The 14,878-nt window shown below is 41.1% G+C and overlaps 1 protein-coding gene across 14 annotated transcripts in view; it reads right to left on the bottom strand.

The window, feature by feature from the left end:
* Positions 1–14,878, bottom strand: part of Golga4 (golgin A4) — an 83,255-nt gene that overhangs the window by 61,157 nt on the left and 7,220 nt on the right. For 8 of the 14 annotated variants that reach the window (XM_034484482.2, XM_076917887.1, XM_034484479.2 and 5 more), the window contains exons 2-3: positions 9,664–9,753; positions 1,795–1,893 (exon numbers count right to left, since the gene is read on the bottom strand). In XM_034484482.2, coding sequence (XP_034340373.1) covers positions 1,795–1,893; positions 9,664–9,753 — 189 coding nt within the window. The remainder of the gene's footprint in view (positions 1–1,794; positions 1,894–9,663; positions 9,754–14,878) is intronic. The other 6 variants (XM_034484491.2, XM_034484486.2, XM_034484488.2 and 3 more) reach the window with 1 other exon arrangement.

The raw sequence follows: 14,878 nt of genomic DNA, 5'->3' as shown, positions 1-14,878 counted from the left end.
CTCACGCCACACTTTTTCTGGAGGGAATGCTCAGACAACAGAAGCCTGCTCTGCTGACTAGATGCTCTGCAGCTTTGCTTCTCTGCCAAACTTGTCTTCAATTATATTTTTTTCATCTATCTGCAGTCTGTTCAATTATACCTGTTTTCAATCACTATAACCATTTTTTGGCTCCTGGGCACTAAGGATATAGCTGGGGTTTTTTGTTTGTTTGTTTTATTTTGTTTTGTTTTGTTTTTTAAGTAAAGAGAGAAATATGTTTTAAAAACCAAATTAAACCCCAGCAGGGTGGCAAGTGTTTTTAATCCTGGCACTTGGAAAGAAGGGGGATCTCTCTAAGTTTGAGGCCAACATGGTCTAACATAGCAAGTTCCAAGATAGACAGAGCTAATAAGAGCGATCCTATCCATCTCCCAATAAATAAATTAAAACATTTTTAAAAATCAATTAAGGAATATTCAGCTCTTGGTGAACTTTTAATTAATCCCTATTAAATTTTTATTATTATACCAAATAACTATTCTATAGTTTCCCTTTGTCTCATAGAAAGATGTAAATTGTTAATCATAAACATATAAAATTTATATGATTAGTTTTTCTAGTCTTCTGAAATTTACTCTAAATAATTTAAAGTACTTCTTTTTACCTTACAGCACTTTTTACAACAGAGTAAGAACTGAGAATAAATTGTTTTGTAGTCTGTACTCATGACTAGTGTGCCTTTTAAGCTTATATTACTCCTATGTGCAATACACAGTCTTTCTTTCACTCTCTTTCCTTTTTTTCAAGTAAACTTGTAAATCTGTATAGTTGAGACTCCTGACTCAGCTCCAAGTCTTTGTAAATGGCAAGCGTTCCTTGTAGCCAGAGCCACAGAGAAAACAGCTTTCCGAATGTCCCTTCACAGTGCATCTTCCCTGAGCTGGTTTCTTCTCTAGACGCAGTGAAGACCGCTACTGGCGCTGTGTACACCAAGCCTTCACATGCACTTGGTTTAAGAACAAAAATGTTCTGCTTCTCCCACTAGCTACCAAGTTAAACCAATTCTCAACACTCAGAAAAACTGAAAACCCAGTTCAGCCATCCTCCATGAGAACACCAAAAGCTACCCATAGTAAGGGAATCCTGCTACATCTTAATTTATTAAATCATCAATTTACCAGATATTTGAGATAGAAAAAAATATCTCCTTTCCCAAAATAAAACATATTTAAAGTTAAAATTAAGTTAATTCATTCATTAAAAAGAGACAACTGTCTTCTTTCATTCTTAAAAAAATCAATAATTAAAAACAATGTACTTTGTACTTACTTCTTACCTATAGTTTCTAAATAAAGAAATGAACATGCTATAATAGAATCCACTTACTGATACAATGTTGTTAATTTTTTATTTACATAACACATTATTTGCCTTAAAAAATGTCAGTCACATCTCAAACACTCTAGGCTTCCTCCCAACAGTAAAACAGATTTCTAACCAGGCATAATGGGTTTTTCCAATATGAGCAAACATTTCCAAGGGAGAAAACATAAGTGCTAGTTCTAACAGGTGAAGGAGGCCCACAGACATTAGTGGAAGAGGAGTGTTACTGTGATGCTGTTAGTTACTAGGAAGCAGCTGGACACCAAACTCAGCAACTTGTTCTCTGCGGTTTTAGCGCAGGGTTAGCAACACAACGCTGAGGACACTCAGAGGGAACGTAAGTGATTAGCCACATGAGACTTGGTGCTACAGCTGCCCAAACACGGTGATTCCCCACAAGGGAATGCAGAAAGCAGTGGAAGGACTCACCACACTGCCAGCCTGTGTTTTGGGCTGTTTGGAGGAATCCAAAGCAAAAATAGTGTATTCAGAGAGAAAGGCAGGCTCTGCTACCATCCCGGCTAGCAGCTGTCTCAGTGTAACAAGTAGAGGCACAAAAACAAAACAAATGATGAAATACAAATCACAGCATGATCTCAAAGCACAACATGACAACAGTCAATACTACAGCCACCGTCATGATGATCACCCACCCCCAAGAAACTGTAAGCTGCTGGGATGGACCCAGGATGGGATGAACTAGTGAGTTTAGGACTTCAAAGGCCAACCTGGAAGCCACTTGCTAACTGATATACATATGATGCCTACAGCAGGCATGACACCCGATGTATCTGGCAGCATGGTATAAAGACCCATTTTAACACAAACAATGCACAAAGTGCAGAGGGTCAGTGCTGTGCCATGAAGAACAGTGGCCACAACAAACAATACTGCACACTCCACCTGTTCTAGGAGGTTACAGCTTAGACACCACATTAACTCTTTTACTAGACACCATTCTCCTCAGCAGCAGTAGCAGCAACAGCAAAATAAAGACAGGAAGAAACTTCAGGAGGAGATGGGTATAGGGTGTAACTGTAGCCAACATTGCCAGCTTCACACATTCATCCTCAACTCACTATATACGCCAAACACAGATAACTTTTATGTCAATCATACCTTAGTAACGTGCCTTAAAGATAAATGTAAACGACACAAACCCTTAGCATAACTGTTATAAATACTAAGATGGATTTTCTAGATACTTTAAAAGATAGCACTGAAATATGCAGAAATGATAAAACACATAAACTTTATTAAAAGTAAAAAACTTTATTAATACTTATATGCAAAATCACTTTTATCACTTTTATCAAAAGTACATACATAAAAAACTTCCGAAATAAAATCTATAAGATAGTTCCTTTAATACATTTTTTGTGCTTTTTCTTTCAGAACCTGTTACATCAAAATAGCAACAATCATGAACTAGATATACACCAAATTTTATTTTCAGTGATTCCCTTGCATGTGTGTGTTAACATCAGTTGTCTTTCCTCATCACCCTCCACTCTATCTACTGAAGCAGGAGCTCTCTCAGAGCTTGGAGCTTGCCAGTTCCAGCTAATCTACAGCTAGCCAGATTATTACAGGCATCCCGACTTTGTCTGCCAGTGGCTGGGATTACAGGGATTACCACACTTGCCTGGCTTTTGTGTGAGTTCTGGGGACCCAAACTACAGCCCTCACACTTGCCCAGCAAGGTTTCTCCCAGACCCTCTGATGGTGGAGACTGCACGTCTATTCATGTGTAAAGCTGCAGATTACTAACACATATGCAAGCACACAAGATCAGTCCATGTGAGACAAGTGAGACCTAGATAGGAGCTCTGGGGCTGTCACAGACTTCTCAATGGTAACTGCCTTTTTGGACATCACAGAATAAGGATACAGGATGCTACTATTTGAGGAAACTGGAGAGAGGGTATACAAGCTGCCCCCAAGGTTTTTTTTTTTTTTATAATATCTTATGCATATATAATTATTACAAAATGAAAATGCTAAAAAATTAATCCAGTGAAATATTGATTAGTTGTTTTTAAGAAAAAAATATAATAAAGTATAACATACTCTATGGCATATAATACACTATATACCACAATGCATAATATACAATAAATTATATATCCTGTAAAGGGCATGTCTGAAAATAAGTATGTGCAAAAGTTTTAAAATGTACACATTTTCCTCCAGGACTCTAAGGCTAGATACTAACTAAAGTGTTCATTAGTTCTTCTTCACCCAGTGCTTCATCATAATTAGAGACCATCATAATCAGAGACAAATAAACTTTTGGTTCATTTGGACTGGTTGCTGTTTTAATACATGCTCTCAGGTAGCTCAGGCTGGCCTCAAGCTTGCTAAGTTGCCAGGGGTGACTCTGAACCACTGACTCTCTTGTTTCTTGCTGCCCTTTACTGGATTAGTTAGGGTTAACTATGACAGACTAAGACGAAATTAAATTAAATTAAATTATTTTTTAAATTTTAAAATGGTGTGTTGTACATTTGTGTACCTACACATGTGAGTACGTGGATAAATGTAAAGACCAGAGATTCATGTTCAATGTTTGCCTTTATGACTCTCAATTTTAGTTTCTTGAGACAGGGTCTCTCACTGAAACTGAACCTTAACAACTTTGGAGGACTGGCCAGCCAGCAAGCTCCAGGGATCCTCCAGTCTCTGCTCCCCCTATCCCCCCAGCCCCGGTCTAGGATTACATGTGAACACCATCGCACCTGGGTTTTCCACATGGGTTCTGCACACTCAAACTTATGTCTTAATGCTTCTGCGACAAGCATTTTACCAGCTAAGCCACCTCCTAAGCCCTAAATACAGACTTTTTTAAAGCTCTTTTTTTTTCAATATTGATGATTAGTGCTCCTAGGATAGATTCCAAGACCTTACTATACTAAATTCTAAACATTATTATCAATTATCAATTATATATTAAACTATGCTAAATGTATGACTAGCTCCAAAAATCCCATCCAAAATTTACCAAAAATCTGACTCTCGGGTACTCAGAAAGGCCATTCTTTGAATATGTTAACTTTAAATTGAAAGCTATACAGATTTAGTTCTCTTAGGCTTTCAAAGTTGAATTATTTTTTTAAACAAAACACTCTTACGCATAAAAGTGAAAAAAGAAAGCAAGTTTAAAAGGGAGTATATGTGAAACTTTAAAGACCACTCCCCAAGTTTGATGCCCATCATAAAGAAATGGTGACCAACATTCCAAAATGTGGTCAAACAAAAATGAACAGTACAGATGGATCCAAGCCTCTCGCTCCCCAAAGCAAAGCAACCTAAGGTCAGAGTCACAGGCTCACACCTCAGAGCTGAAGATGGCCTTCTCCTGCCCTGTCCTTATATGCTTCTTTATGTCTGTGGCTCTCACCAGCACCCGCTCCTGGCTGCCTGTAAGGCTCTGCGGGAGACTGCACAGCAGGCGCAAGTGGACGGCTTCCATCCCAACACCAGACAAACTGAAAGCAAACAGTTCTTCTCCAACTCTCAAAAATATTCCAGCACCTCAATTTCTCAAAATCTGCTCAACTTCTGATCTAAAATAGCAAAAATCTAGTTCACCTCTTCTGTGTGGTCCACAGTGAAGCCATCACTGCACAAACACTACACAGAGCTATGTGCCCTGCATTCCTGTCACTAAGGCTGCACTGAGCTATGTGCCCTACGTTCCTGTCACATTGTGTGGAAGCTATGCGCCCTATGTTCCTGTCATCATCTGAACTCTTGGATTATCTTGAAGGATTCCAACCTACCCTGCATATTTCATGCAGCCATCCCTTCCACATTTGTATCTGTGGTGGGACAGGCAAGATTTTTTCTGAATTCACTCATTTTTCCTTAGAATTTTTAATTAGTTCTTTTTTTATTACTGCTTAGTGTCATTTTGTTTGGGCTAAGTTTTTTCTCATAATATTCTGTTAATATTAAGCAAAGAAAATGATTTCTTTGCTTGTCTCATTCTAACATTCTAGACTACTCTGCTGTTTTAAGTTCATCTAAAATAAACTCATACCTTAGTGTCTAATTTGTTGGCTAACTTCTTAGTGTTTAGAATTTTCTTAACAGAGGTAGTTCTCAACCTGTGGGTTACAACCTCTTTGGGATGTTGACAGACCCTTTTGCAAGGGTGGCCTAACACCATTGGAAGAAGCATTAGAAGGCTGAGAAGCACTCCTTTACAGGCTCATTTTGAGAAAATTATCTTTGTCATTCCTTCTGTGACCTCCCCTCTCATCCAGTTAATCTGAGTACCAAGGCTCCAGCTTAGGTCAGATTCCATGGCAAGAGTCATTGCAAGCTCAGCCACTAAGCCCAATGGAGGTGTGACTTAGTCCTTCATCATGAGCCTCCCCAAGGACAGAAGCTTCCCATGACAGGCCACAAGCCCTGGACAGAATAAGCAGCAGCTAACTACTGCAGCTAGGAGAACCACCTCAGCTGCAGCTGCTGCTCACTGCACACACTCTAACTTACCAACACAGAACATTTTCACCTTCAGTCTCTCAGTCAGCCATCGGGAGACTTCAGGAAACATCTCGCCTAGCTCCCAGGCAGCTGGGTAGCAGCAGAGACTCCCTGGGGAGCTGACAGAACTGCACTGAGCGGGTTTCCATTCCTACAGAGCTGCGGTTGTAAAGAGCTGCCTCCCAGAGAGGATTTCAACCCTTCCTGGTCTACAGGTGTTTACCATGTCGGTGAACCCAGATACACCCCTCGATGACAACAGAGAAAAGTCATCATTTCTATGTCTGTGTCTCTGGCATGTAAGAAAGCATGATGGGACAAGTTGTCCAGGCGAAGGCTCTGCACAGCAGGCAATATGACTAACTGCTTCTACAGCCGACAGCTTTGCCAAAGGCATCTCTGAAATTCCCTGAAAAACCATCGCTGATTCCAGGAAACTTTTAAATTTCTTTTTATTCATAGTCTTTTTCCATGTTTTCATTTTTATTCACAAATCTGACTGTCATCTCTCACGCAGAATAGTTGGGGAGCCATGCTAGGGAGTTCAGGGCCTCAGAAGTTGGTGACCCCTCTCACACCTAACTTAGACACCGACGTCTGAAGGGTCAACTAAAGGCGTGTGTTCCTTCTCGGAGCACATGTGCCGGAGCAAGGGTTCAACTGCAGGAGAGACTGACGTGCGTAGACTGAATGAGTCATGTTGCTCACATCCAAGATCCCAGCTGAGGCTCTCCTGTCTTCATGGCCAGCTCCACTTCACACACAATCTTTACAAACAAAAGCAAATTCATGTGATTTTCCCTAACCCCAACAGAAACACCAAGTTATAAAAAGATGGAAGAAAATGATCCAATATGGACTGCAAGAGGGTTTACTCGAGGTACCTGAGACCTGAGCACACAAGACTTCCAGCATTACTTGCTACCCCTATTCTGAAAACGCTCATCACCAAACCAGAAGGCGGAACCGAGAGGTCATTTTTCAAAAGAAACAATTCCTTAGCTGAGGTAGAAGAGAAAACAAGACAGTGAGAACACTTACTGCTAACATAAGATAATTTAGATTAAATGCAAACACCTTTTCAAAATTGACAGGAAGAAAGAAAAACCTGAATAAATCTGAATAAGGCTATAGATTAAATTAATAATCAAAACACTTCCATGCATTAAAAAATATTGGGAGTTATAACAGCCCCAGACTAGATCAAACTCTTCTCAAATGTTTACAAAAAAATACAAAAAGAGAGTACTAATCTGTTCTATGAAGTCAGTGCATCCTGATAACAAAATCTAAGGAAAGAGCAAAGGGCCAGCTGCTGCTGGGCATCCCCTAGGACCACAGGAGACGCTTCCACAGCAAGTCCAGCCACACACAAGAAATGCTGTCGCAGTCAGAGGGGAGGCCTGCAGGAAGCAAAGAAACTTAACTGCCACATCAAAAATTAATTACAAGTGTCACAGTCTACAGGCTGACAGGTAAAACCGTGCTCCTCCTCAGTACGCACAGAAGAACTGTGTGCTACTACAGATGACTGCCACTCGGCTGGTTTAGCTTTGCGGAGCAAAATAGCTCAGCAGACAAAGACCCAAGCTCAACCCTTGGACTTACAATGTGGAAGACAGAACTAGATTCCAAGCTGTCCTCTGACTTCCACATGCATGCTGTTTTTAATGCACATAAACGTTTTTAATGTTAGGTCTTTTCCATTCTGGAAGCTAGCTGTGGGCAGCTGAACCCCGTCACCATGTGAGCAAGTTTCCTTCCTCTCCTACTCTATGTCTCTCACAAACCAGAGTCAGAGTTTGTCAAATGCCTTTCTCTGTGTGCAAATTCACTGGGGCATCTTAAAATTACTATTACAAGGAAATGTAATGTAAATTAACCTCTTACCTACATTTACCTGCTAAACTCACTTATTGATTCTAATCGGTTTTTTTTATTGGAATCCTTGCAATTTTAATTTTCTATATGTAAGTCCTCTACAGAGGACATGATTTTACGCCCCCGTTAGGTTACACCTTTGTTATGTGTTCTGCCCAGTACCCACTACTAGAAAGCCACAAAGAAATAGCACATACTTGCCTTTCCTGTTCTTGGAGAAAAACTGCTTAAATTTATTTGTTTTGGTTTGTTTGTTTTTGAGGTGGGGTCTCAGAAATCCTGGGCTCAAATGGTATAGTAGGAGTCTTTAGTTGATTTTCTATTTCCACATGTTTTGCTTCCAATTTGTTGCTATAACAACACATTCTTCGCTCCATTCAAAGAGCTTCTGGGCACTGAGCCCTCAAGAGAAAGCTGCTCACAGAGACAACTACCTCAATAGATAAGCAAACTACAATTTCCACACATGATGCACTGACGCACATACAAGCAGACACTAAAAATAACTAAGTATTTTAGGGTCAGGAGCTGGGGAAGAGGGGATAAAGAGAAATGGCTCAGAGGCTAAGAGCTCTTCTAGAGGACCCAAGTTCAATTCCTGGCACTTCCGTGGTGGGCTCACAATCATCTTTACCCCCAGTTCCAGGAGACTGATACCTTCTTTTGGCTTCCATGGGTACCAGGCACACATGTGGCACAAAGATATAAACCATAAATGTAAAATAAAGTAACTGTTAGAAAAGAAAGTGGTTAAGAGCACCTGCGACTACAGACAGCAGGTCCATGGCAGTCCCTGCTAGAGAGTCAGAACCCCTGAAGCTGGAGTAATGACAGTGTGTGTCCCCATGTGGGTGCTTGGAACCAAACTGAAGTAGAAATTTTTGGTTTCTAAAACTCAGTCATGACACATGATGTTTGTCTGGATGGTTTCTTGTGAAAGGACATGTGATATTTTGCCGAAAACAGACACTTGAGAGGGCCCATGATGTTTAGAAAGAATATAAACAGAACCCTGCAAACAGAGAGAGGATGCTCTTGAATTGCCGCTGCTTTGCTTCTTTGCTGTCTTCACTTTGTAGAGAGAAACATGCTAAAGAACTTCTCGTGGTATTCCGGCTGATTCTGGCCACTTCCACTGACTCGTGCAGATTTGGCAGAGCCTTGCAATTTCTGTTGGATCAAGCAGAGCTGCCGCTACTGATCCGTGTTTGGTGCTTGCTATGAATCTGGACTGCTGGTATCCTGATAACAAAGAGTGGAATTGCCACAACGAAGTATTTCTAAACAGGTTCACACTACCTTTTCCTATAAACCTTCTTTCTCCTCTACTTCTAGTCAGTGGACTAGAAAGGAGGTTGAAGAGTTTAAGAATCCTAAATTAAAGTAGGTTTTGAAAAAACTAAGCCTACACAGAGACACAAATACTAAGGTCCTGTGCAAAAGCAGCAGATGCTCTGGACTGAGTGATCTCCTCAGTCCCCTTCACACCTCCTATGTTTATATTATACATCACAGGAAAAAAAGATACAAAAAAAGATGAACTTTCTATGACAGTTGTTATTTATAATTTATTGCTACTTTTTAGTTTCTAACCACCAAATTAAAAATACAGGGCCTTTCCCCATAAGATGCTATGTTGAACAAAACATTACTGAATTATTCTGATAGCTCCAAATATTAAATAAACATACCTATCCTCTTTAATTTTCTCCAAGAAAAAGTTTACAAGAGCTAACTGCTATTTGTGTTTAGAGAAAGAAAGAGAGAGAGAAAGAAAGAAAGAAGAAAGAAAGAAAGAGCCAGTTGAATTATTAATAAACAGAAATTAAGTAAGTGACTCATCAACACTGTTTCCTTGGATATCACCAAGACCAGCACACAGATCAGCTGCTCCCTGAGAGAACATCAGAGCACTGCACTAACCTCTCTGTTGGGTGTCACGTCATCAAGCTGGTCTGTAAATGAAGATGTCCTGCTTCTAGTCCTTGTTGGTGTTGAAGAGCTGGAGGAAGCCTACATTTAAAAATGATTGTACAAATTAGAAGACAGCAATGACCACCAGTACGCCACACCCTGAGCCATTCTTTTCTCATTCCATGCCCAGGAACTCAAAAAAGGAAAGGGATGGATTTAAAAAAACAGGGAAGAATAACTACAACAGAATCAACTACAAGACTTAGCTACTAGTCAGTAGGTCTTTGATCCAACCATCAATTTAGCAGAATGTTTTAGCAGAACATAAGATAAGGGTGTGGCTATATTTAGGATGATACAGTATTGGAGGAACTGAAGCCCAGGGAAGAGAATATGAAAACTCTACTATCTTTGCCACTTTTCTATAAAGCAAAATGATTCAAAAATGTAAGTTCACTAACAAGAAGAAGGTTATCAATTTCAACTTTAAAGTCCTTGAAACATTCGATACTATGAAATTTACAGTTAAATAGCAGGGCTCACCTCTCTAGTCAGAAGCCTTTCTCTGAATCTACTTACACAGCACAGCTGGTTACTGAGATGCTAACAGCCTGGTTACCAGAATTATCAACATAGACAAAGACACAAATACTAAACCTGATGTCTGAAGTTTACGCTACTGTGAGCTAAAAGCAGTCCTGAAAGTATGAAACCAAAGCATCAAGACCCTTTGTACTTGTAACAAATGGCTCTGACCTCACTCACTGTCTGCTTGCTTCCTCGTACCTTCACATCCACATAGCTTTACAGAGAAAAAACATTTAAATAAGTCCCTGTCATCCACATGAGCAAACAAGTGGACAAATGGAACTCCATGTGTGAACACACTGTTACAGTCAGGGTGGAGCTGAGGTAGGTCATGAGCACAGTACATACGCATACAAATGAGACTACACACACAGAGAATAACAAACAGGTAAGCTACACCTCACATCAGGGCACACGCTGAGTGAACACTGTGGACACAGTTGGCCATCCAGTCTGGAAAAGACAGGAATGTTCATCTCTGAGCAGGAGTAATGTTTATGTCGAAAGCAGAACTGAGGGTGAATTTAAATGACAAAAAGGACATCTACATACCCATGCTTAATAATTTTCTTCAATAAACAGCTCTCATAAAGCCCCGGAACTTACTAGCTCAGTCCTGCCTTTATCTGCAACAGGGAACTTGAGATCTATCAGTCACACCCACGTGAGGCTGAGTCACAAGTAAGAAAATAGACATGTAAAGTTTAAGGTCACCCTTTAGTAAGCATAGGGACAGACCTGGAAACAGCCAAGGGAGTGCAGTGCAGTGGGAGGTGCCATGCTGGTGCCAGGTGTGAGCATTTGCAACATTTTTATTAAGAGTCCAGGATGTAGCAATTGGTCCAGGCTACAGAGCCCTGGAGAAACTGTCAGGTACCAAGTTTTATAATAAATTCCTCTTCCTCTTGCTTAAACTGAATTCTAATACATGTCCCTTCTAACAGTGACCTGAAAATCAGCATACGATCCACTAAAATCAGCTGTGTGCAAGTGACCTTAAGGGATAAGACATCCTCTACCATTCAAGACAAGACATCATAAACCAGGACATAAAGTTTTTAAACAGGTAAATAGATGGATGTGACATAAATCTTTATCAATGGCTTAAACATCGAGAATACACATAACGAAGTCTGTGTGTTTAGAAAAAGGTGGCCACTCAACCCTGTTTACTCCACAGACAGCCTTCATCCACGTTGAGGGAAACTAAAAAGCTGGGCAAGGTGCCTGCTTTACAAGCATGGAGGCCTGAGGTTTGTGGGGTATCACAGTGTGCATCTGTAACTCTCTAATACCTGAGGCCAATTTTCAAACCAAGCTGGCTGCAAAGGCTGGGATGCTACAGAGGCTCCCACTAGGAAGGGAAGAGTTCCTTGCTAGACTGAGGTGATAAACCGTTAGAAAGGCAATTAGAAACTACTACTGAGTAGAGGAAATGCCTCTTGACCAACCAATTCCCTGCTGTGATTCTATAATGTTTAAGAAATCTTTAGGTTATTAATTCAGCTCTCAAACACCCAAATGCCAAGAAAGGACCAGATGCCAAGAGAGAGACCTTTACTCACTGGAAAGTATAACTCAATGTGAATTTTAAAATGGGCCTTACATCTCGGCCTCCTATGAGTCTAATCAGAAGGCTTTATCAACTGTGGATAAACATAAAACAAAGTGATTTAAATTGTTAAAGGTATACACAGATGAAGAATGAGTACTAAAACACCCTGTGGCCAGAAAAATACAGCATCTGGCAATATTCAGCCTAATCACTGATCACTCTCTGAAGCTACAAGAGAGTCACAAGAGAAGCAGTGGTCTCTGGGGGCCTGGATTTTTAATGGGCTCTCTCACTTAGAGACACATGGATTTAAAGGGCTGGAGACACAGTTCAGTGATAGAGCACTTGCCTAACATGGGCAAAGCCCTGGATTCCATGAGGTTGGGGGATGTGAGCTATTTCCTAAGAAAATGAGTGCTGCTGTCCAGGCTCGAATTCGTGTCTCACCCCCTGCCAGCTTAGCATTAGCTGACCATAGGCCTCAACTTCATATAAGAAAAACCAGTCTAGTGGGCTGGGTCCCACATGGCCCTTGCCCTGTAATAACATATCACTCTCACAACTGTATTACCATAGATGGAAAATGGGGTTCTGAAAGCATGGTTTTTGCTGAAAATGTGTTTACTCTAAATTTAAAAACATAAAAAATTACCCAGGTAAGTTTAACTGTTTACATAAGCCCTTCAAATCCTGGTCTACAGGACAGAGACTGAGGCTAGAGACCTGTGTTCTTGCTACACTGAATAAAAACAAAATCCTACAGGAACACACAGCAAGAACTGCTGGCAGTCTCCAGGAGCTGAAAGCCACTCTGCAATGGCCACAGAGAGAGCAAGACCTCCAAGCACTGACTGAATCCTACCTACCATAACCACTGACTGAACCCTACCTACCATAACCAATGACTAAGCCCTACCTACCATAACCACATGGGCATGAAGGAAAGAAAACAACCTGGGCAACACTTTGACAGCTTTCTAGCAGAGACCAGGTTCTGACCAACAGAACCCTTCAGTCACTAGGCTAAGAAGCACTGAAGCTTGTGAAAGCGAGCAGGAGCCTTCAGAATGCTAAGCTGTGAGTGACTGTCCCTGTCCTTTGCTTTTCATTGCCCATCAGAGGCTCCTCAGGTGTTGCTCTAAGCCTCCTCATAAATACTTCCCCACAGGCACGTAAGCACCTTGTGAGCACCATCATAATACTAGAAGCACCCATCTCGGCCACGCAAGGCAAATGTAGCACCCAGTGCAGCACCTTGTAAGCCTTGTCAAGTAAAACATTGTTGACAACTACCAATGCTTCTTGTAGTTTCTCACTTTTGGTCTTCACAACCAATTTGAAAAGTACAAAGAGCACACAATATCATACCTGATTTCCTGATAAGATTAGATGCTCAGAATGTTTACCTGGCTTGCCCAGGTTAGACACTTCAAGAACTAGGTTAACACATAGACCTTCTAACTCCCTGTCTACCTTACCACTTCACTTTAGATGACTAGCTCTCGAATTTCTCTGGGACTCACAGTAAAAATAGTAATAATGATGTCACCATACTTCTACCCAATTCATAGAGACACCCCTAAAACAAAAGCGTTTACCAACTTTTGTTTTAATTAGTGCAGGGCATAGAGGCTAGTCCTCAAACCCAGGTGTTTAACATCTACCCATCACCCTACTGTTGAGCTACATATACAGTCTCCACAGCATGTAAACTTTATATCATGAGATATAGTTCCTTTTTCTTTTCTTTTTTATTCTTGACTCATAAACACATACAATGAAACATGATCATATCACCATTCATTTCCCCCTCCCCCATACCCCCTCTGAACTCAACCAGTGCTGCCCATCTGTGTACAGATGTGAGGCATCCAGTGCAGCATGAGAAGCGTACCATAAGACCTTCACCAACCTGTGAGGAAGAATTCCCATGGATCCCCCTCCCCACCCCACCCCCAGAGCTATCAGCTGCCAATAGCTGTTCACTGAGGAGTGGGTCCTGGAGACCATCCTCTAATGATCTCTGTCTTCAAACCTGTATTCTCACTGAACACAAGAGGAGACTTCCAGGTACAATTCACCAGCCACTTGGAGTATTTTCACTGTGCCATGCTCTCTCTGTAACTGCAAAGCTCCTCTATCTGGCAACCAACTCTCAAATCTACATATTTCAATGTATTTCATATTTTTAACTATGGTTTAGAAAAAACAGGAATTAAAAGCATTAATCCCAGGTTGAACAACATGATTTAAAGATAGCAAACCCACAAAATTTGAATATTCATATTAGTAGGATATGCTGTATTTAAATTTACTGTACTAGAGGCTGCATTACCTGGATGGTTCACAAACACTGAAGAACAAATTGTTAGAAAAACAGGTACAATTCTGCACTTTCAGATCTCTTTAGGTGTCAGTGAAGTTTAATTATTGTGAATTAGTAACTTTCTGAAATCAACTAACCCCAGCTTTCTAAGAGAAAAGGAAGCAACATTCACAGTATTTTTTTGGTCAGCTAGTTACTCCAAGAAGTTCTCTCATCTATTACAGCCTGCCACTAGGAGCCCCTGTTAGTATTCTGTCTAAACTCCACCTCCACAGTTACCTGGCAACAGCCAGGTATGCTCCTCCTCACAATTACCTGGCAACCGCCAGGTAGGCCAGGTCCACTATAAAAGGGGCTGCTTGCCCCCTCCTCACTCTCTTAATCTCTTAATCTCTTAATCTCTTAATCTCTTACTCTTACCCTCTTACTCTCTTGCCTCTCTGTCCCTTCCCCGCCCCCTTCCTCTCTCTCCACGTGGTCATGGCCGGCATCTATCTACTTCTCTACTCCTCTGCTTCTCTACTTACTTTCTTTCTCTTTCTTTCTCTCTCTCTCTCTCTCTCTCTCTCTCTCTCTCTCTCTCTCTCTCTCTCTCTCTGCCTCTACTACCCTCCTGGCTTCCCTCCCCATGCCCTCAATAAACTCTATTCTATACTATACCAGTGTGTGACTGGTCCCTCACGGGAAGAGATGCCTCTACATGGGCCCGCTGAGACATCCCCTTCCCCATACCTCTCCACACACCCAAGGAACAT

This window comes from Arvicanthis niloticus, chromosome 21 (genome assembly GCF_011762505.2).
Source record: "Arvicanthis niloticus isolate mArvNil1 chromosome 21, mArvNil1.pat.X, whole genome shotgun sequence".
NCBI lineage: Eukaryota > Metazoa > Chordata > Mammalia > Rodentia > Muridae > Arvicanthis > Arvicanthis niloticus.
Note: the sequence above shows the minus strand (reverse complement) of the source record. Positions and strands in the feature narration are given on the sequence as shown.